Consider the following 21,746-nt stretch of genomic DNA (forward strand, 5'->3'; position numbering starts at 1 on the left):
AAATTTGACAAGGGATGACGGAAAATCGTTCCAATATACATCAATCTCCCCGATGTTCACACCAGAGTATCGTGGGTACTATAATTGTATATCTGTAAATGTATGGGTACTATAATTGTAAACCTTTAATAACTTGAAAACTCCATACAAAATAAAAAAAAAATTAAAAAAAAAAATAAAACGCTGGTTTTGAATGACTTATATGCTTTTGCCTAGTAAACGCTGCAGCTGTGCGCATTATTTGATCAATTGTATCATTGCTCTAAGATATTTATTATAGGCATATATATGTATGTATGTATTCATTTTGTAGTTTGTTAATTTTGTAATTCAATTTCATTATACGTACTTTACGTTGGAATATTTTTTGTATACAAAACCAAAATAAATGTATGTTACTTTTCGTCAATTTAAATGTCTTTTAATTTACTGCCTTTTTTGTCGGAAGAATATTTATGTATGTTTTTTTTTTAGTTTTTAAGTTTCTTCTGTTTTTCAATTTAATTGTTTTTTATTTAAAATTGATATTAGTCTTCAACTTTTTATTCTTACTTATCTCCTCGTCGATGCAATCTTTTTATTGAAATATTATTTTTTTGAATATATTTTACTTTTTTAATTTCATTTTATACTTTTTTATCAAATAAGTTTTTCAATTGGATTATAAAATTTTTGCTAATAATTTATATTTTTTACTTTAATTTAGTTACATTAAATTTTTCAGACTTTGAAGTTTCTTAATTTTTACTGTTTTTTATCCATTTTTTTTCATTATTTTAGTTTTCTTGAACATTTCAATTTAATTGATTTTATTTTGTTTTTTCTAAGATCATTTTTGCTTAACTTTTTTGTTTATTAAAACTTTTTTTTTGTATTTTTGTTAAATTTGAACAAATACTTCATATTGTAATTTTACCTTTTTCTTACCATATTCGAATTTTTTATACTTTTAGCTATTAAAAAATTAGGATTTTTTTTTTATAGATATATATCTTTTTTATAAATATTATATAATATTTTATTATACTCAGCTGAGCAAAGCTCACAGAGTATATTAATTTTGTTCGCATGATGGTACCCCATAACGGCATAAACTAATCGAGATAGATGTAGACTTCTATATACCAAAATGATCTGGGCGAAAAAAGAAATTCCTTTAGCCATGTCCGCCCGTCCGTATGTCTGTCCGTGAACACGATAACTTGAGTAAATTTTAAGGTATTTAGATGAAATTTGGTATGTGAGTTCCTGGGCACTCATCTCAGATCGCTATGTAAAATGAACGAAGTCGGACCATAACCACGTCCACTTTTTCGATATCGAAAATTTCGAAAAACCGAAAAAATGCGATGAAACTTGGTAGGTTTGTTGACCTTATGACGCAGAATAGAAAATCAGTAAAATTTTGGACGGTGGGCGAGGCACCGCCCGCTTTTTAAAATAAGGTAATTTAAAAGTTTGGCAAGCTGTAATTTTGCAGTCATGATGAAATTTGAGATAAACGTTACTCCTATTACTATATATGTTCAAGATAAAAATTAGCAAACTCGGATAACGAACACGCCCACTTAAAAAAAAAAATGTTTAAGTCAAATTTTTACAAAAAATTGAATATCTTTACAGTATATAAGTAAATTATGTCTATATATATCTATACAAAAATAGAAGAAAATTTCAAAATGGGCATGGCTCCGCCCTTTTTCATTTAATTTGTCTAGAATACTTTTAATGCCATAAGTCGAACAAAAATTTACCAATCCTTGTGAAATTTGGTAGGGGCATAGATTCTATGATGATAACTGTTTTCTCTGAAAATGTGCGAAATGGGTTGAAGCCACGCCCAGTTTTTATACACAGTCGACTGTCTGTCCTTCTGCTCGGCCGTTGACACGATAACTTGTCCAAAAATCGGTATATTTTACTAAACTTAGTGCACGTACTTATCTGAACTCACTTTATATTGGTATTAAAAATGGGCGAAATCCGACTATGACCACGCCCACTTTTGCGATATCGAAAATTTCAAAAAGTGAAAAAAATGCCATAATTCTATACCAAATACAACAAAAGGGATAAAACATGGTGATTGGACTGGTTTTTTGACGCAAAATATATATAAATTTAGAAAAAACTTTGTAAAATGGGTGTGACACCTACCATATTAAGTAGAAGGATATGAAAAAGTTCTGCAGGGCAAAACCCAAAGCCCGTGGAATCATGACAGGAATACTGTTCGTGGTATTACATATATAAATAAATTAGCGGTAACCGACAGCTGATGTTCTGGGTCACCCTGGTCGAAAACGCCTTCACATATACGACTAGGGGTCACTCCCTTTTAAAACCCTCTTTAGTTTGATACTATATCGTACAAACCCATTCTAGAGTCACCCCTGGTCCACCTTTATGGCGATATCTCGAAAAGGCATCCACCTATAGAACTATGGCCCACTCCCCTTTAAAATACTCTTTTTGCCTTATTTTGTCTCCAAAGCTCTCAGCTGAGTATTAATGTTCGGTTACATCCGAACTTAGCTTTCCTTACTTGTTTTTTGTTTGTTTTATTAAATTTTTTTTTTTTCAAATTTTGTTTTGTTATTTTTAATAGCTTTTTGTTTTCCTTTCCTTCTTAAATATTTTTATAACTTTTATAACTTTTTTTATTTTTTTATTTTTTTTTGTATTTGTATTAAATTTGAACAAAGATTTTATATTTCAATTTTACTTCTTTTTCTTGTCATATTTGATTTTTTCTAGATGTTTGGTTATTGAAAAATTTTGGGATATTCTAAAAATTTATTTTCAATTAATATTTTGTTATCGCTTTTTTATCATTTTTAAATAAATATTATTACATTTTTATCGTAAGTAAAAATGAAACTTTCATATCCTTTTGCTTCCATTTAAAAAATTTTATCACATTTATTTCAAATCATTTTTTAAGATCACTGAATTAAAAAATGTGTTTTTAGTTAAAAAAACTTTTATTTTTTGTTTGTTTCTACAAAATGAACAAACATTTTATATTTAAATTTCACTTTTTTGCGTGCTTTTTAAAACTCATTAAATAAAAAAAAATTTAACTAATTTTTTTTTGTATTTGGAATATATTTCTTTATTATATATTTACTAACTTTCAACAAATATTTCAGTCCTTTTTTTTTTGTTTTCCCTTTTATTTTTTAGCTATTAAAAAATTTTGTAATTTTTATAAACTTGTTTTCAATTAATAGTGTTATTGCTTATTTTTTAATAATGTTTTAACAAATATACTTTGCTCATTGGGAATTTTGTTGAGTTTCTCTTACGAAGTGTGACTTATTAGAAAACTTACACAAAAATATTTTCCTTGGCATTTTTTACATATTTCAAATAAATGTTTGCTATATTTTATTTCGTTGATCTTTTGTTCAGAAGTGATGTTTGAAAACTTAAATTTTTTAATCTATATCTATTTAAAACGAAAAAATAATCGGAAAAAAATGAAGAATTTAGAAAAAATTGAATTTTTCCAATTAGAGTTTTTTTAGGCTAATGTTTTTTATGCTTAATCAAATTTTAGCTTCTTTATCAGTTATGGTAAATAAAAAAAAACACTTATTTTTTGTTTCAATAATATTTTTATTTTGTCTGTCCCGATTCGTCCAGAAAATGCAGTACAAAAACTTCCGAATTTTTTGTTTGCTTTTATTTATTTCTTTTTTACTTCATTCTGGACCAAGCAATAATTTAATAAGCAATTAAATAATAAAATCAAGATTTTATTTCAGTTTTTTTTTATTTAAATTTTGTTGTTGTTTTCTTAAATTTTTCATTTACTTTGAGTTTTAAATTTTTCCATTTCATTGGATAACTTTTTTTTCATTATGAACATTATTTTGTTGGATTTCTCTGCTCATTTCATTTTTATTTACTTTTTATCAGTCGAATCTATACAAGGTGATGGCAAGCTAATTCGCCGTGCAGAAGAATGGCAAGTCAAAAAAAATTGCATTGATTTCCATCAATTGACATATTTCTCCACCAAGGCGTTGCTTGAAAATTATCAAAAAAAAAAAAAGAAATCAAATGAAGGATAGACATTACCTTGTACAGAATTCGCCTTGTTTTTTTTTATCAAAATTTCAAAACTTTTTTGTTTTATTTTTTATTTTAAATTCAGTTTAATTCAAAAACATATTTAGCTGCATATTAACTTTTTAACAGTTAAAAAAAAGATTGAACATTTTCATAGCATAAAACCTTAATTTAAGCTAATTTTTCTTAAATTTATTAATTCATTTAATTTATTTTAGTTAAATAATACTTTGTTTTTTTCTTTTTTCATTTTATTGCCTTTTAACGCACTCATGGCCTAAACCAATCTAATACAATAAACTCGCACATGCTAAAAAAACACAAACAACACGCTTGCACACATTGCTGCTGCATGCGTTCCTCCACTCACACACACACACACACACACACACACACATACACACATACACATACACATACGCCTACACACCCCCTAACAGACAGTCCAATATGGCATTGGCACAATGGGCAACAATCAATCTCCAGCGATGCTATTGAACACTTCCCAATCGGACAATGAAATACAACGTCATCGTAATGCCCGTTTAACTCGTGACGACCCAGATTCTTATGCTATTGACGCCAATCGGATACATCGTTCTGCTTCACTGGGCTATTTAAATGCAGCACAATTAGAATTTTCAGAAGATGATGAACAAATCGATTTAATGCCAATAATGAATAGAGCAATAATACGAAATGAGCATATTCTAATTGAAGAACAATTATTTGAAATGGATGAAGAAGATGATGAAGATGTAGTAGATATGATACAGGAAAGGGGTGCAGCGCGTTCGCGTGCATTACCCGCACGAAAATTACGTTCACGCAAAACTAGTGCAACAACAAAAGCTACCGATGCAACAAAGTCAAATAAAATGAATACAAAGTCGACCGGTGGTTCGTCAGGCATAAGGGGACGTCGTAAACTACGCGATTCCACGCCAGACATGGATGTTGAAATCGAATAGTTGGCTGTATTGGATGTAAAGAAATTAATTCATTTCATGTATTGTGATCTCTGGGCCGACTCTAAGAAAACGTTTGTCAGCCAATAAACTCAAATCGCCAGCCGCATAGTGTGGCATTTTGAAGGAACTTGTCCTAAAATTTAATAATTTTTGCAACGAAGAACTAGAGCAAAAGTTTTTGTGAGATTAAAAATTTTTTTGTTAGAATAATTTAAATTTAGCTTGAAGAAAAGTGTTTTAAAATCTAATTTTTGATTTATTTAATTAGCAAAAAAACAAACATTATATCAAATCTCAGTTTTTAAACGGTTTTCATGCGTATATTTGAATAAGTACATTTTTTAGACTTTTTTTCAAACTTTCATAAGCTTTGAATCTATACAAGGTGATGGCAAAGCGCAAGGCGAATTCAGTACCAGGTGTTGTTATCCCAACAGCTGATTCCTTCTTGATTATTTTCCATACAACGCCTTGTACTACAATATATCATTTAATCGAAATCAATGAAAATTTTCTTTTGACTTGACATTCTTCTGCACGGCGAATTGGTTGAATTCGCATTGCCACCACCTGGTATGGATTCGCCTTGGCAAAGCGTATTCAACCCAATTCGCCGTACAAAACAATGACAAGTCAAAAGAAAATAAGAATTGATTTCGATTTACTGACATGTTGTTGTACCAGAGCGTTGCTTGGAAATTATCAAGAAGAAGCAATCAGCTGATGGAATAACACCACTTGATACTAAATTCGCCTTGAGCTTTGTTAAGCAATGTATACTCTGAAAAATTTTTTAAATGCAACATATTAAAAAAACTCATTTTTTGGAACTTTGCGAACTCATTTGTTGAAAATGCTTCTATTCAAAAACTAAGTCATTATTTTCAGATTTTTTTTTTGAACTTTTGGATTAGGATATACAATTTTCTAACAAAATTAGGGAGGCTCGAAATTCATTTCAGACCTATGGTCCCATGGACAATATTACTCAGTATGACCCATAGATTCAGAAACTGGATGTGCACCTGAAGTTGTTTCCCCTTTTTCCCCCATACAATTTCACCCGCCCTAATGTATGTATATATATGTATAGTTCATCAGACTTCGAAAATTCTCGCGGGAGTGTGATTCAAACCCACGCACTATTGCGCTGATTGAACTATTGATAAACACATTTAGCCAAATCCATGCCTTTGTTGTTATGTAACTTCTCTCAATTTCCCTTTGCATAGTTTTTTCTTTGGATATAATTTTTACATGTTTTCTTGTACCAATGTTCATTTTATGAACTGGTTTTGCTTTGTTCTATTTTTTGCTTTAAAACATTTTTTTATGCATTAAAAGCAATGAGGGCACTCTCCGATAAATAATATATATTTTTTAACTTTTGATTTGTTCCGAACTTCGCAGTTTCAAGTTTTTTTTTTTTAGTTTTCAAAAGTTCGAAAATATTCTACAAATTAGATTTTCAATCCTGAAAAAGGTATTTCTTCCCATTATTTTATTATTTTTTGATGATCGTGCTTTGCAGCAAATGAAAATCTACGAGAAATAAGATTGTCAAGTTACTTAAAACAAAAACTTGCAAAACGGCAAGTGATCTTTTAAACTTAGTGTCTGTTTTTTAAATAATGGACGAGTTTGACCCCTCATGAAAAGCTGAGTTTGAACATTTTTTTATAGGCAAAAATAAACACCAAAATCGCAACTTTCAAAAACGTTTTGAATACAAACTTTAAAATTTAGGATTACATACTACTCTAATCATATTTGACATTTGTTATTTAAGAAAATTAGTTAAGATAGACTGCTCTAGTTTTGTCGGTTGCAAATATTTTTAATTTTGCTAAAATTTCGTTCAAAATGTCCCACTGTGCATTATCACCAACAATTAGTATTAATACAAAATGCTAACTATTAATTAATTTTAATGCTTTTATAAATAAAACAACAAACACATTTTAGCTTGTAATTTTGTACGATTAATTCTGAATATATGCCACAAATACCTTTTTTACTTTTGATAATTAATTTTTGTTCTTGTTATTGTTATGATTGTTTAATTGTAAGAAACTAAACTCATTTAACGTTCAAACACATTGTACATACTTTGAGTTCATTTGCATTGTAAAATCTCGTACCTATGTATGTATGTACATATAATTGTTGGTATTGTAAAGAAAGGGGCATAACTCGTATTTCTTATGCCAGGCAGGATAAGACCCTCGTAAAATTGCTTAAAATTGCTACAGCTTTGAACTAAGCATATCCATGCTTAATGCTGAACTTGTGAATGCAAGTCTAGAAAATGGAAAAAACCTGAAAAATAGTTGGCCCTTTTTATACTATACTAACGATTTATGATTTATGTATGTTCATAGCATAGATGTTAAGTAATGATTAGATAATGCTAATGATTGCTAATTAACCTTCATTTGCGAAATTCTCTAATTCATTAAATAATTAGAATTAGTTCAACTAATTCCCATTACATAATTGAAATTTTTATTGCAATGGTAAATCTAATTGCAATTAGTTGCCATTAGCAAAAAAATTGGTTTACCTTTACAATTAGAAATGTAATTGACTTCTGCTAATGCAATTAGATATTCAATTAGCTCGAATTAGAATCAATTATTTTGATAAAAATAAATTTTTTTCAAAAAATATTGAAGTGAACGAATAATGATGTTAATAAATATCAATAATTGATTCTAATTCGAGCTAATTGAATATCTAATTGCATTAGCAGAAGTCAATTATATTTCTAATTGTAAAGGTAAACCAATTTTATTTGCTAATGGCGACTAATTGCAATTAGATTTACCATTAGAATAAAAATTTCAATTATCTAATGGGAATTAGTTGAACTAATTCTAATTGTTTAATGAATTAGAGAATATAAACCAATTGCATCAATTGCTAATTCTAATTGGAATTTAACATGTATGGTTCATAGATACAGTGGTGAGCTACCCTTGTCCGTTTCCTTATTTCAGGAATTATATGACTGGATAGTGATTCGTTGCGAACATTCGTTAGGAAGCTTTATTTAGCGGGAGCATGAAGGGGCGTCGGTATCAAAATATTTCTAGTTGTTCTTTGGCTATCAGCGGCGCCGACCATACGGCCATAGTAGTATAGCGTCATCAATCACAAGACGAACAGACTACCTGATTCCCTATCTGCGATTCGAGGGCGATCTTAAGGCAACAATAGAGATGTACGGTTGGTGCAAGGGTGCTCAAATTGCGGACGAGGCGATAGATGTGTACACAGATGGTTCCAAAGTAGTGGAAGGAGTAGGGTCTGCGGTATACTGTGCTGATCCGGAAATAAGCAGATCCTACAGGCTGCCGGATTACTGTAGCGTTTTCCAAGCGGAAATAGTAGCCGCACCCAAAGCATTAGAAACGCTGGAAGAGAATAGCCTAAGCTGCAATCGTGTTAACTTTTATATTGACAGTCAAGCAGCAATTAATGCAATAATCTCGCATAGCACAGCATCTAAATGCGTGTTAGAGTGCAAGCAGTCCCTCGAAAGAATCGGGACAGGGAGAAGCATACATATATATTGGGTCCCAGGCCATATGGGAATAGATGGGAATGAAAAAGCGGATGAACTAGCTAAAAGGGGCGCATCCCTTGAAGCTTGCTCCGTAGACGTCCCAATTAGACTGGGCGAGAGGTGCACATGATCGACCTTGCAGGAAGCGCGTGGGTTCAAGCGCGGGGCTGTAAGGTGTTGAAGATTATGTGTAGGTCTTATAACCTTAGACTAACAAAGTTACTTCTATCATTAAGAAGAGAGGACTGTAGACTCATGACGGGTATTCTGACTGAACACTGCCTTCTGGCGTCACATGCCTTCACAAATTTCATATCCTTATGATATATAGGCTCTCCTTCCACTTGATCCGTTAATGCTGTTGAGCCCTTCTCTTTATTTTAACGCCGAGGTCATGTTGATCGCCAGTGTGTGACTTGTGCTCAAGTAACAACATACTATCCAAAGCTCTTGGGTATATCCGAGTGATGGTACCATCACCTCGAAGGACCTTTCTTAATGAACTTGGGGTCGCCACAGTTTCGCCGCCTAAATCGGTCTGTGTGCATTTATTATCGCAAATGCTGTGTATTGCGCCATATCTCTTTGAATCCGTTGCCTTCATTGAGCCTTTTTTGCTAAACGTTTTAAAGATATTCTCAATGACAAGTGCAGCCGAAGCAACAGTGCTTTCGATCGACTTTGATGGAAACGGTAGGACCAAATTTGATCACGCTCTTAGTAAAGCTGGTGCCTCGTTTAGAAATAGAGGACAATTTGAGCTATTCTACCTGCCTGGAGAAAAACAAACAGTGGAAAAGTGCGGTGCTACCTTTTACCATGTAGGATCTGATGTCTAATTGGGAAGAAAATTGAAGTTGATAGCTGCAGCAGTCTGACGTAATAAAGTCGTAAATAGGTCTCACTCTGAGTAAAACACTCACATCGGGGCGATGCCACTCAGAGCAGCTTGTGATAGATGTCAGCCTCTTGCCTGTGTGAATGGCTATTTAGTAAAATTCGTATATGCCATTTTGATAAAAGGTCTTGGTTGGCCGTATTAGACTCTTCCTATCAAATATACAAGAGAGATATCTGGATTTTCTGCAAAAGCTGATCAAAAAGCTGTCATGTTGTTGTTGTAGCGATAAGGTTGCTCCCCGAAGGATTTGGGGAGTGTTATCGATGTGATAGTCCTTTGCCGAATACAGATCCGGTACGCTCCGGTAACAGCACCATTAAGGTGATAGCCCAACCATCTCGGGAACGATTTATATGGCCACATTAAACCTTCAGGCCGTCCCTCCCTCCCCACCTCCAAGTTCCATGAGGAGCTTGTAGTCGCCAGAGCCTCGGCTGTTAATGAAACAGGATTCGCCACGGATAGGTGAGGTTGACAATTGGGGTTGAAGAAGCTATGTATTGCGCTGGCAACCTGAAAGGGCTGCGCTACACAAACCCCTTGAATCCGGTATTTTAGGCGCCTCTTACGACAGGCATACCTACCTCGGGTATATTCTAACCCGAACCCGCTGGGGCTGTCATAGTGACCTCTCCTTTTAGTGGGCAGTGACCACTGTGCCAACAGTGCAAAGTTTAGACGACAAACATTCCGCCAAGTGGCGCACGTAACGAGATATTTAGAAAATTCGCAGTAATGATCCAGTTTAGCACACATCCCCATATTATATTAGCGTTTAAAGGGAAAATATGTAAATCTAAAAAAATATTTTTTATAAAAATTTTGCATTTAAATTAAGAGGGCTATATTTGAGATCACCACTGTATTTACGCATATTTTAAGTTATACATACATGTTAATTCACACGGATAGTATACAGTACATACTAATATACTATGTACATATTCATATGCATATATGTACATATGTACGTTTGTTTGAATTTCCGCTAAATTTCTTTGTTATGCCCAAACATTTGCGCCAATAAACAATAGGGTGGTGGAAATCTAGTACAAACAATACGTCGCAGCTACAGCTTAAGTGATTTATCAGAGCCAGATGTACATCGCACTCAGGATGAGGTAAATTAAAAAAATTTCAATTTGCAATAAAAAAATGAACAAAAAGTCATACAAATTCGACGGAGGAATTAACAAAAGTTCACTTAGGTGTGGCTCAATGTTTTTAAAAAAAGACCGCAAAACGTCAAATCTCTCAGAACGATCGGCTTAAATATTAAATGAATGTCAAATTGCAGCCGTAAATATACTTGAAGGTAATTAACTGAAGGCGTCGTTGAATATACATATTGTAACGAATTTCGTGAAATTCCGCTTATTCCAAACCTTCTCCTAACGTTCGAATCGCTAAACTGTTAAATAAATCACTCCAATATTCTGTGTTTCAAAATGGTATTTATTAGACTACTTTGGGAGTAGTACAATTATACTTCACAATTAAACTTCACTTCGCAACTGATAGCGTGTTTAAATTAAACTGATAGCTGGCTACTCAGCTTGCTCTGCTTTTATACTCTCTGTTGCCTTGTCAACATATTTATCCAAATGTCTACTAGACATTTCTCCTTCTAGAATCTTCTACTTGGTTACCAGCTATATGCGTGTGTATTTTTATTTTATAGCCTCTCGCATAGGCATATGCGTGTGTATATGTGAGTACCACTTCGGCTGATGATTACATGTGTTTATGAGTATCTCTCCGTTGGCTTGTATGTATGTGTGTAGATGATGATTGATTTGTTTACGTACATACTGCTTAGTATCGGCTTAGTGATGGTAGTATCGCTTAGTGATACTAATATTCGTCACAATATTTCAGAATAATAAATTTCATTTCAGATGCCATACATTGTACTGCAGAATTGTCAAATGTTCCTCTGAAACCGCAAATTGTATTTTTAGAATGTCAATTGCGGTGGCGTGACATAAGGTCAACGGCCAAAAGGTCATATGACTATTTCGGAAAAGCAGGATGGTTAAAATGTCAGTATCGTTGAAATTGTAACTCTTTAATATGATGAAAATATCAATTAACTGTGGGCATTTTAAGTGGTCATAGGTTAATTGACGTTATGACCGTTGACCTTATGACACCCCGCTTTCAAATGAACAGTATAATACTCGACAGAGTAGTAAATCAAAGCATTTTTTTAAAGAAATCAATCCATACCCAAACGAAGCTATGGACTTCGAAAAAAACACCCATTGTCTTTGTTACCTCTTCTAATGGCCACAAGGCCATTCCAGTGGTAAATCGGATAACAAAATGTTATTACTTTAACATCTAGTTCAACCTGCGGGGCTTACTTATTTTTGAACTGATCTCAATTCAGTCGAATGGTCATAATGGAAACGGAAATTTCTGTAATGGCCAATACCTTAAATTTAAAAGGGTTATAAATTCAATTGACCTTTAGGCCATTTAAAGAGTTCATAAGGACAATTGACCGAAGTGGTCATACGGTCAATTTACATTTTATCACGCCACCAGAATTCATATTAGCATTGCCGTTTCAGAACTTTTCGTAATAACCACAAACCGGTTTTGAATATATGTAGGTTTTGTTTCGGAATGGTAGCGTTGTGTTTAGTTCGGGATTACTTTGGATCCATTTTTCTATTCTGGTACCGGAGACCGATTGATATTGAATTTTGGCCCTCCTTATATTACATTCACACTGCGCCATTAACTCCAGGTTATGCTACATTTTGGAGTTTACCACCACTTTTAAAATTCAAAATGTCTCATCTATATTAGAACCGTTTACATTTCTGGAATTCATTTTTTTTTTTTCGGAAAAGATTATTTTTCGGACGCAGTAACTTTTCAGTTATCTTTTCGGTATCGGGTACCGGGTGGAAGCTTTGCATTTCTGAAATTCATTTTTTGTTTCGGAAAAGATTATTTTTCGGACGCAGTAACTTTCAGTTATTTTTTCGGTATCGGGTACCGGGTAGAACCGTTGCACTTCTGGAATAAATTTTTTTTTTTTTGGAAAAGCAGTACCTTTTCAGTTATTTTTTCAGTATCGGGTAATTTTTCGGAGCCAGTTTCTTTTTTTTTTTTCGGAACTTACATAGACAGACCAATTCTAAATATTCTCGCGGAATTTTGTTCTCGCGGATTTTTTTATTCTCGCGGAAAAATTCCTCCAATTCTTTTCTACTAGGGAGAAGAAAAATTGGGGAATAGGAATTTCGAATTTTCGAAGTCAGCTGTTTTGTCAATTGAAATTTCGTTGCGCATTTCTTATTTTGTTTAAAAAATTTAAAAGTTTAATTATTGTTGCGAATTTGTTTGAAATTAAGAAATAAGGTATAAACAATGCACATTATTGCATTTCATGTGGTATTCACTGAAATGAGTAATGAATTGGTGCCACAGCAACATCAACAGAGGAGCATAAGAAGAAGACGGTGGGATAACACAAATCCGCCGGAGTTGCCTGCTTTCATTCTGCAAAGCAATTTTCTGGCGGCCACGTCGAGTTGAGTTCGTCTTTCGCCATATGCCAAAATCTAATTAAGCCTTCTTAAAAAATCCTTGCGAAATTTCTGGATGGCTGCATCAAATATACAAAGAGCTCTTCCGTTGCTTATGATATACTTTTCGACTTAAAATAAAGAATATTGTGGTTGTTGTTGTTGTATTAACAGTGAGAATATTGTGGTAGAATGTACATATTTTAGCACAAATTTGTGCAAATAAGTGTTATTTCTTAAAAGAACCAAATTCCTTTAACTATTTTGATGCATTCCCTTTAATTTAACTAGTGAAAAAACTCCTATCAAATGGCAAAGAAATCTCCCTCACATTCATAATACCTACTTTTCTCCCATAACCGGTTTCCGCCTTTTCGAACATTGTTCAGAATAGGAGGAAAGGGAGAAGTGAAAAAACTCAAAAGGAATTTTTATTTAGAATACGAGGAATGGGAGAAGGGAAAAAACTCTCACGAAATTTTCGTTTAGAATTGGGCTGAAAAAGAAAATATTTTTCCGCCAACTAATTTGCAACTTAGAAAAACGGAACTACGATCGAAATGCAAAATACACAAAATCGAACGATTCGAAGTTGAATCGAAAGAGATTGGAACACAGAATACCAAAATTGCCAAATCGAAAAAATTCCAATCCAAGTCGAAATGCAGAATAGGGCTGTATATTTCATTAGGTAATTTAGAGTTAGGTTGTTGTAAATATTTACATGAGTGTTTTATTTTTTGTTTATTATTAAATTTAAAAATAAAGTCCTGTATTTTTTAGGAATGTTATAACTAATTCTATATTTTGTATTGAGGGATTATTTAGGAAGTGGGTTGGATTAACGATGTGGAATGCCTGACTTCTAGAATGCTGAAAGGAAGCGCATTCGAGGAAGATATGTGTTATTGTGAGAGGGGTGTTATTTCTACAATAAGTACAAGTGTTGGGAAGGTTGTTGTTGAGTATGTATTGATGGGAGATCTTTGTGTGTCCGAGTCGTAGTCTGATGTATTTTGTGAGGTCTAATCGGGATAGGGTTTGATGGGTATTTGTGTTTGGGAACTAGGTTACGTTAGTTTTGTTTGCGTTATTTAATTTGTACCATGTGGATGTTCGGCTCCAGATTAATTGTGTGGTCTTTTGATAAATTTTTTTTTTGGAATTTGTACACGTAGTTTTGGTTTAGGTTTTGTATTGTATGTACTGGTGAAGTTGCAGCTAGTTTGGCGACTTCGTCTGCATATTCGTTACCGGGTATGTTTGTATGTCCAGGGATCCAAATTAGAACTATTTTCGGAAATAAGTCTAAGAGTATACTTCTAATACGTTTGGGGTAGAATTCGTTGTTGTTTACGTTTTGGTTGGCGGGGTGGAGGGAGTCAGAGCAGATGGCGTGTTTTCCTCTTATTTCCTTGGTGTAATTTTTGGCTGATAAAATTGCAAGTATTTCCGTGGTGTATAACGTTGTGTATGTTGGGCAGTTTGCTATTATTATTGTGGACGTTTCTGTGGTGTCACTTATTCCTATGTTATTCTGCAATTGCGAGGCATCAGTGTATATACAGACCAATTCTAAGTATTCTCGCGGATTTTTTTATTCCCGCGGAAAAATTCCTCCAATTCTTTTCTCCTAGGGAGAAGAATAATTGGGGAATAGAAATTTCGAATTTTCGAAGTCAGCTGTTTTGTCAATTGAAATTTCGTTGCGCATTTCCTATTTTGTTTAAAAAACTTTAAAGTTTAATTATTGTTGCCAATTTGTTTGAAATTAAGAAATAAGTTATAAACAATGCACATTATTGCATTTCATGTGGTATTCACTGAAATGAGTAATGAATTGGTGTCACAGCAACGTCAACAGAGGATCATAAGAAGAAGCCCGGCTGGATAACACAAATCAGCCGGAGTTGCCTGCATTCATTCTTCAAAGCAATTTTCTGGCGGCCAAGTCGAGTTGAGTTCGCCTTTCGCCATATGCCAAAATCTGTTTAAGCCTTCTTAAAAAATCCTTGCGCAATTTCTGGATGGCTGCATCAATTATGCGAAGAGCTCTTCCGTTGCTTATGATATATTTTCGACTTAAAATAAAGAATATTGTGGTTGTTGTTGTATTAACAGTGAGAATATTGTGGTAGAATGTAAATACATATTTTAGCACAAATTTGTACAAATAAGTGTTCTTTCTTAAAATAACCAATTTCCTTTAACTATTTTGATGCATTCCCTTTAATTTAACAAGTAAAAAAACTCCTATGAAATGGCAGAGAAATCTCCCTGTCCCTCACATTCATAATACCTACTTTTCTCCCATAACCGGTTTCCGCTTTTTCGAACATTGTTCAGAATAGGAGGAAAGGGAGAAGTGAAAAAACTCACAAGGAATTTTTATTTAGAATACGAGGAATGGGAGAAGGGAAAAAACTCGCACGGAATTTTCGTTAAGAATTGGGCTGAGAATGTTAGTCCAGTGCTTTACTCCGACATATGAGTTCAAAATATAGTTTGGAAAATAATCGATTGTAAAAAAGAGCCCGGATTTGTACCTTTCTTGCAAGCCATCCGCCGAAAACCGTAGTAGGCATGAATAAGGACTGATTGTTTCCTCGAAAAGGAATTTAATAGGCCATACCTGTTTTTCATTGTTGTTTCGAACTGCTTCCAGCCACAGATTAAAAGTGCGGGAACCCATAGATTAAAGAAATGCTTGAAAATCATTCAAATCGATTCTAATAATGAAGATAAGATAAACTAAGATGATTAAAGAGGGACTTTTTCGGATGGGGCGAAGCACTGGCACAACAACAACAGGGCCTTTTTCGTATTTTTTCTGGCCAACTAAGCGTACTTTTGTTAGTTCCCTATCATGTGATATATCACTTTCTTACATTCTTATATGTACATTAGACTGGGTTGATTTATTAACCGATATCGCGCATCGATTTTTCGATAGGGCTCAGGAAAAAAAAGTTCCACTACGCATACCCAAAAAATAATTTTCGAGCCTGTGGAAAAAATGGTGAATCAATCAGTTCGACCAATTCAATTAAATTTTTCGACCAAAACACTCCCCAAACCCCAAAAAAATATTTTTTTTTTTTTCAAAAAACTGTTATTGCCAACGTTTTTACAACAGTTTTTTGGAAAAAAAATATTTTTTGGGTTATGGGGTGTGTTTTGGTCGAAAAATTTAAACATTTCGCCATTTTTTTTTCGCAGGCTCGAAAATTATTTTTTTGAGTATGTGCAGTGGAAATCGTATCGAAAAATCGATGGCGCGATATCGGTTAACTTTCGTCCATACAAATCGACCCAGGTTAATGTACATACTTTGATACATACATACATACATACACATATGCTACATATATGAATTCATAGATCGACGATGTGGTACAAATGCGTTCACATCAACGTATGCTGCGTCCACGCCCACAAGCTGGCGGTATTGCGCGTTCGGCGTCTGGTACGCGCCATTCGACTGGCATGTATTTCTCAGAGGTGGATGTCGTTAAGGGTGCAGATGGTTATAAGTAAGTTATGCCACAAACACACACACATACCTTAACGTCTATTTAAATAGTTTTTAACAAAGGATCCTTTTCTTTTTTTCTTGCATAGCTACAATATAAGATCATCGGAAGATATTAGTTCAGGTTATTCCAGTGCGGAGCCGTTATCTGCTGGTTTAAGTAGAACATCTTCAATGACAAATGCTTCGAAAGCGCGTTTAAAAGGCGCAAGACGCACTGAGGTAAGTAAAAGTTAGCTTTTGTTGTTGTTGTTGTTGTAGCGATAAGGACACTCCCTGGCACTACGACGGGCTACCCATCGAGCTGTGCAAACATGAAGACGAAGAGCTGGTAAAGAGCATGCACCAACTGCAAAGTACACTCTTCAAGGTTGGAGTTCAAGAGTACTTTGCCCAATCCACAAGCAAGATGACAAGAAAGGTGACCACGCTTACCTCGTAAATTTACTATGTACCGACCACATTTTTACGATACGCCGAATCGTGGAGATTATGTGAAGGTAGAAAAAGTGGGTTATGCTTCAGCAAAAAAAGGAATCGGCTCATTTTCCCCTTGACATTTTTGTCACTGTTAACGGAAAGAAATTCGAGACTGTCCACGGCTTCGTTTATTCGAGGAGTAGCATTAACAGTGAAATCAATGGCAACTGAGAAATCATACAGAGAATCATTCTTGGCAACGATTGCTACTTTGGACCGAATAACCAATTGGCAAATGAAGTACTCTATTGAGGAACAAAAATCACGCTTTATGAGCTTCTCATCATACCTGTCCTGGTGTATGGCTTGGAAAATTGGATGGTGACGAAATAAGATGGGTTGGTCCTTGAAGGCTTCAGTGGCTAGGGCGTTATGCGAGAATGAAAGAAGACACTCGAGCTCAACAAGTATTCTTATCGGAACCCGCATTTGGAAGTGAAGTGAGCAGCATATCCCCACTGAGTTGGAAGGGATAGATTGAAAAAAGTGTAAAAACTACATTGGTGCTCCCGATTGGCGGCAGTTATTGCGAAACAGAGATATTGGCCAGACTTGTGGCGCAAATCGAGTAGGTTAATCAACAATTAATGATGATGATGAGTACTTTTTTGATAATGAGTACTTCTTGGGTATTCAATTGTTTTTACGATGGAGAAGTCAGATTCAATACTTTTCTGGATCGAGTACCTACTAAGTGCAATGCTGCCTTACAAAAACCCTTTCGATATGATCCTTTTAGCATAGGGTGAGTTCGAGAGGTCTTGTTATGCGAATAAAAGACGATGCTTCGGCAAAAAAAGTATTTCTATCGGAACCCGCCTATTGAAGCAGAGAAAGATGGTGGCCTCACTCCCCTGGAAGGACCATGTGGAAAATATTTAAATTCCCTTGGTGTGACCAATTGGGGCCAGTTAGCCCAACGAAGAAGCGACTGGCGCATCTTGTTGGACGGTCATAGCCGTTTAAACGGTTAAGGGTCAATGAAATAAGAAAGTGAGAGGTCGAGAGCTATAGCTAGCGGGGTTAGACTTCGATTTCGCAATATACAACCATGAAAAAGCGTTTTGAGGTAATTTCTAGCATCTTTTTGGCTGTTTATGTTAAAAGCGAAGCACAGAGTTTTTACTTTTGTATACTCAGCTGAGCAAAGCTTACCTTATTTTACCTTCTTCAGGGAGTCTGGGTTCGTATCGTGTTTTGAAAAAACTCTTAAATGGTGAATCGAATTATTGAACTAGATTAACTACACCTTTTCCAGTTTAAGTTCAGAAATTTACAATTCAAGTTTAGAAAATTGCAATTAAAGTTCAGAAAATTACAATTAAAGTTCAGAAAATTACAATTCAAGTTCAGAATTTGCAATTTAAATTCAGAAATTACAATTCAAGTTCAGAATTTCCAATTTAAATTCAGAAATTTCCAATTCTACACCTTTTTCAGTTTAAGTTCAGAAATTTACAATTCAAGTTTAGAAAATTGCAATTAAAGTTTAGACAATTACAATTCAAGTTCAGAATTTCCAATTTAAATTCAGAAATTTACAATTCAAGTTCAGAAATTTACAATTCAAGTTCAGATTGTCCAATTCAAGTTCAGAAAATTACAATTCAAGTTCAGAAATTCCAATTTAAATTCAGAAAACTACAATTCAAGTTCAGAAAATTACAATTCATGTTCAGAATTTTCATTTCAAGTTCAGAAAATTACAATTCAAGTTCAGAAAATTACAATTCAAGTTCAGAAAATTACATTAAAAGTTCAGAAAATTACAGTTCGAATTCAGAAATTTATAAGTAGGGTGTTAATTTTCAAAAGTTATTTTAATTAATTAATTTTATACTTATATGTTACTTGCGGAAGTGTTGATGCTTCGTTGACCATATTGCCAAAATGGTGGCTTGGGTATAGTGCACCCCAAGTTTTCTTCAAAGTGTGTATATCCCGAACCTTGAAATCAAATGGAGGATAATTCTGGATGGCATTGCAATTGCTTCTTATGAGCGAGTTTTTTCTTCGCTATCTCGCAAAATTGATTTAAAGGAGTTAAGATGTCCAATGCTTCCTTAACACATAGATACCATCTTTTTTTTTTTTTTTCTCGGACGTTGTGGCAGCGCACTGCCCTCAAGTGGCCCGATTAAACCAGGCTAATCCTGTTTTTGGTTTTTTTTTTTTAATTCATACATACTTTGTTTTTTTTTTTTTATATGTATCCTATTTCTTAATTTATGTGTTATTTATAATTTTTTTGTTACCGAGTCTTTGAGAGGCAGTGGCTTCTTAAGCGCCGAGATCCAAAACCGCTCAGCTACAGAGAAACTCATCAGCTGAGAAATATAGATTCACAAAATACAATAGACTAAAAGTAAAATAATTTTTTTATTATTAAGAGAAGATAGAACCGTCTTTTTTATGGCAAAGAGCGAGTCCGAAACATCAATTATTCTCGAGTGAGAGTTATAATCTTCACACAAACATAGAAAAGGTTCGTGTAGTTGGAAATTGCTTCTGCATTGTTTAAGAATTATAGGTTTATAATGCCTTGAAACTCGGCATGGAACATTCAAGTTTACTTCGTTCAAAAGAAATGGGCTTGAAATCGATCCATTTAAAAGTCTAGCCATAAATAGTACACCTAGCATTTCTCTACGACTTGCAAGTGTAGGAAGATTTATTAGTTTTATTCGATTAGTGTAAGGAGGAAGATTATACGGAGAGTCCCATTGAAGATTTCTCAAGGCGAAAAGTAAAAACTGTTTTTGAATTGATTTCTATTTACATGAACTTGATAACGCGGATTCCAAATTATCGATCCATATTCTAATATCGGTCTCACCAATGATGTAAAAAGGGTTTTTGTAACGTAAGGATCACTAAACTCTTTTGCCCATCTTTTCACAAATGCTAAAATTCCTCTCGTTTTATTGACTGTGGCATTAATATGAGGGTTGAAACCAGACCTGTTAAATTTGAATTAGCATTAGTAATCAATTAATTAGATGCCTATTTTAATGGCCAATGATTATTTCAATTGTTTTCCGTAAAAAGCAATTACTAATTGATTACCATTAGAAAAAAATCAAAAAAAAAATCATGACTTTTTCCGATTATTGAAAAAAAATCAAAAAAATCAAAAATAATCAAAAGTAATCAAAAAGGGCCCTTTTGATTACTTTTGATTATTTTTGATTTTTTCGATTTTTTTGATTTTTTTTTGATTTTTTTGATTATTTTTAATTATTTTTCTGCTTTGTTGAAAGAAAAATTCTCGTTTGTTGCATTCAATTATTCCATACAAGTACATTTTAGGATGCAATATTAAATCGTAACCGCTTATCGAGGCAAATATATACATGCACATGTATGTAGAAATTATTCCGTGCGTGCAACAAACGAGAATTTTTCTTTCAACAAAGCAGAAAAATAAGTAAAAATAATCAAAAAAAATCAAAAAAAAATCAAAAAAAATCGAAAAAATCATGATTATTTTTGATTATTTTTTTAAATTAATTGAAAAGTAATCATTAAAAATAGAAAATAATTGCAAGTAATCATTAAATGGCGTTTAAAGAAAATAATCAATGGAACGGCTAATGATTACCATTAGTAATCATTATTTAACAGGTCTGGTTGGAACTAAGTATGCAATTCATTGTAACTCCCAAATCGACAAAAACATCAACGCTTTCCAGAGTTTGGCCATTAATTGTGTAGGAAGCTGTATGTTCCCACGTGAAAAACACATGGATTCACATTTTTCTATCTTCAGAGGCATAAAATTCGCATTACACCAAGTAACTAAACGATTTAAATCCGCCTGGAGTACAGAACGTTCTTCAACCGACGCGTATGACTTAAAAAGTTTTACGTCGTCGGCATACATTAAAATTTTAGAATATTTTATAGTTGTGGAAACATCGTTTATAAAGATCAAAAACAAAATAGGACCGAGATGGCTGCCCTGAGGCACACAGGAGGGAACATCGATGACATTCGAACAAATGTTTTTAAAAATGACTCTTTGAGTTCTACCGCAAAGATAGGAGGAGATCCAGCGAGTTAGGCCAGGTTGAAAACCAGGCAATTCGAGTTTATAAACAAGTAATGAGTGACGTACTTTGTCGAATGCTTTGCTGAAATCAGTGTATATAACGTCGGTATGATGATTGTTTCTAAACCCATTAAAGACGTGAGTTGTAAATTCAAGCAAATTGGTTGTGGTTGATTTGGCTCTACAAAAGCCATGCTGAGAACTATCTATCAATGTTAAGATCGAAAATGTAAGGTGATTAGTAACGATTGCTTCAAAAAGCTTAGGGATAGCGGAGAGCTTTGCTATTCCACGATAGTTTTCAATAGACGACTTGCTTCCTTTTTTATGGAGTGGGATAAGAAAAGATTCCTTCCAAGCCGTCGGGAAAATGCCATTTTTTAAAGAGAGGTTAAACAGATCAGAAAGGGGCTGGTAAATGTATTCCGCACATTTTTTAAGAAAACATGTTGGGATCAAATCGGGACCGTATTTGAAGGATTCTTTTAGGGTCTTTAGATGTATTAGAACATCTTCAGGCAGCAAATGTGGGGCATATATTGAGTTACTAGAATGGAGCTCATACGGATAATTTGTAGGTGATGAATCAACCACAGCAGAGTAATTAGAGTGAAAAAATTGAGC

The 21,746-nt window shown here is 33.8% G+C and overlaps 2 protein-coding genes across 13 annotated transcripts in view; both read left to right on the forward strand.

Moving 5' to 3' along the window:
- GrlHz (Gustatory receptor-like Holozoa) overlaps positions 1–21,746 on the forward strand; it is a 142,015-nt gene that overhangs the window by 105,451 nt on the left and 14,818 nt on the right. The window lies entirely within an intron of this gene.
- ReepA (Receptor expression enhancing protein A) overlaps positions 1–21,746 on the forward strand; it is a 79,911-nt gene that overhangs the window by 38,250 nt on the left and 19,915 nt on the right. For 10 of the 12 annotated variants that reach the window (XM_067772102.1, XM_067772100.1, XM_067772099.1 and 7 more), the window contains 3 exons: positions 10,552–10,638; positions 16,441–16,592; positions 16,681–16,813. In XM_067772102.1, coding sequence (XP_067628203.1) covers positions 10,552–10,638; positions 16,441–16,592; positions 16,681–16,813 — 372 coding nt within the window. Of the gene's footprint in view, positions 1–4,517; positions 7,076–10,551; positions 10,639–16,440; positions 16,593–16,680; positions 16,814–21,746 lie in introns of those variants that run through there. The other 2 variants (XM_067772106.1, XM_067772103.1) reach the window with 1 other exon arrangement.

The sequence above is a fragment of the Eurosta solidaginis genome, chromosome 3 (genome assembly GCF_040869045.1).
Source record: "Eurosta solidaginis isolate ZX-2024a chromosome 3, ASM4086904v1, whole genome shotgun sequence".
Classification (NCBI taxonomy): domain Eukaryota; kingdom Metazoa; phylum Arthropoda; class Insecta; order Diptera; family Tephritidae; genus Eurosta; species Eurosta solidaginis.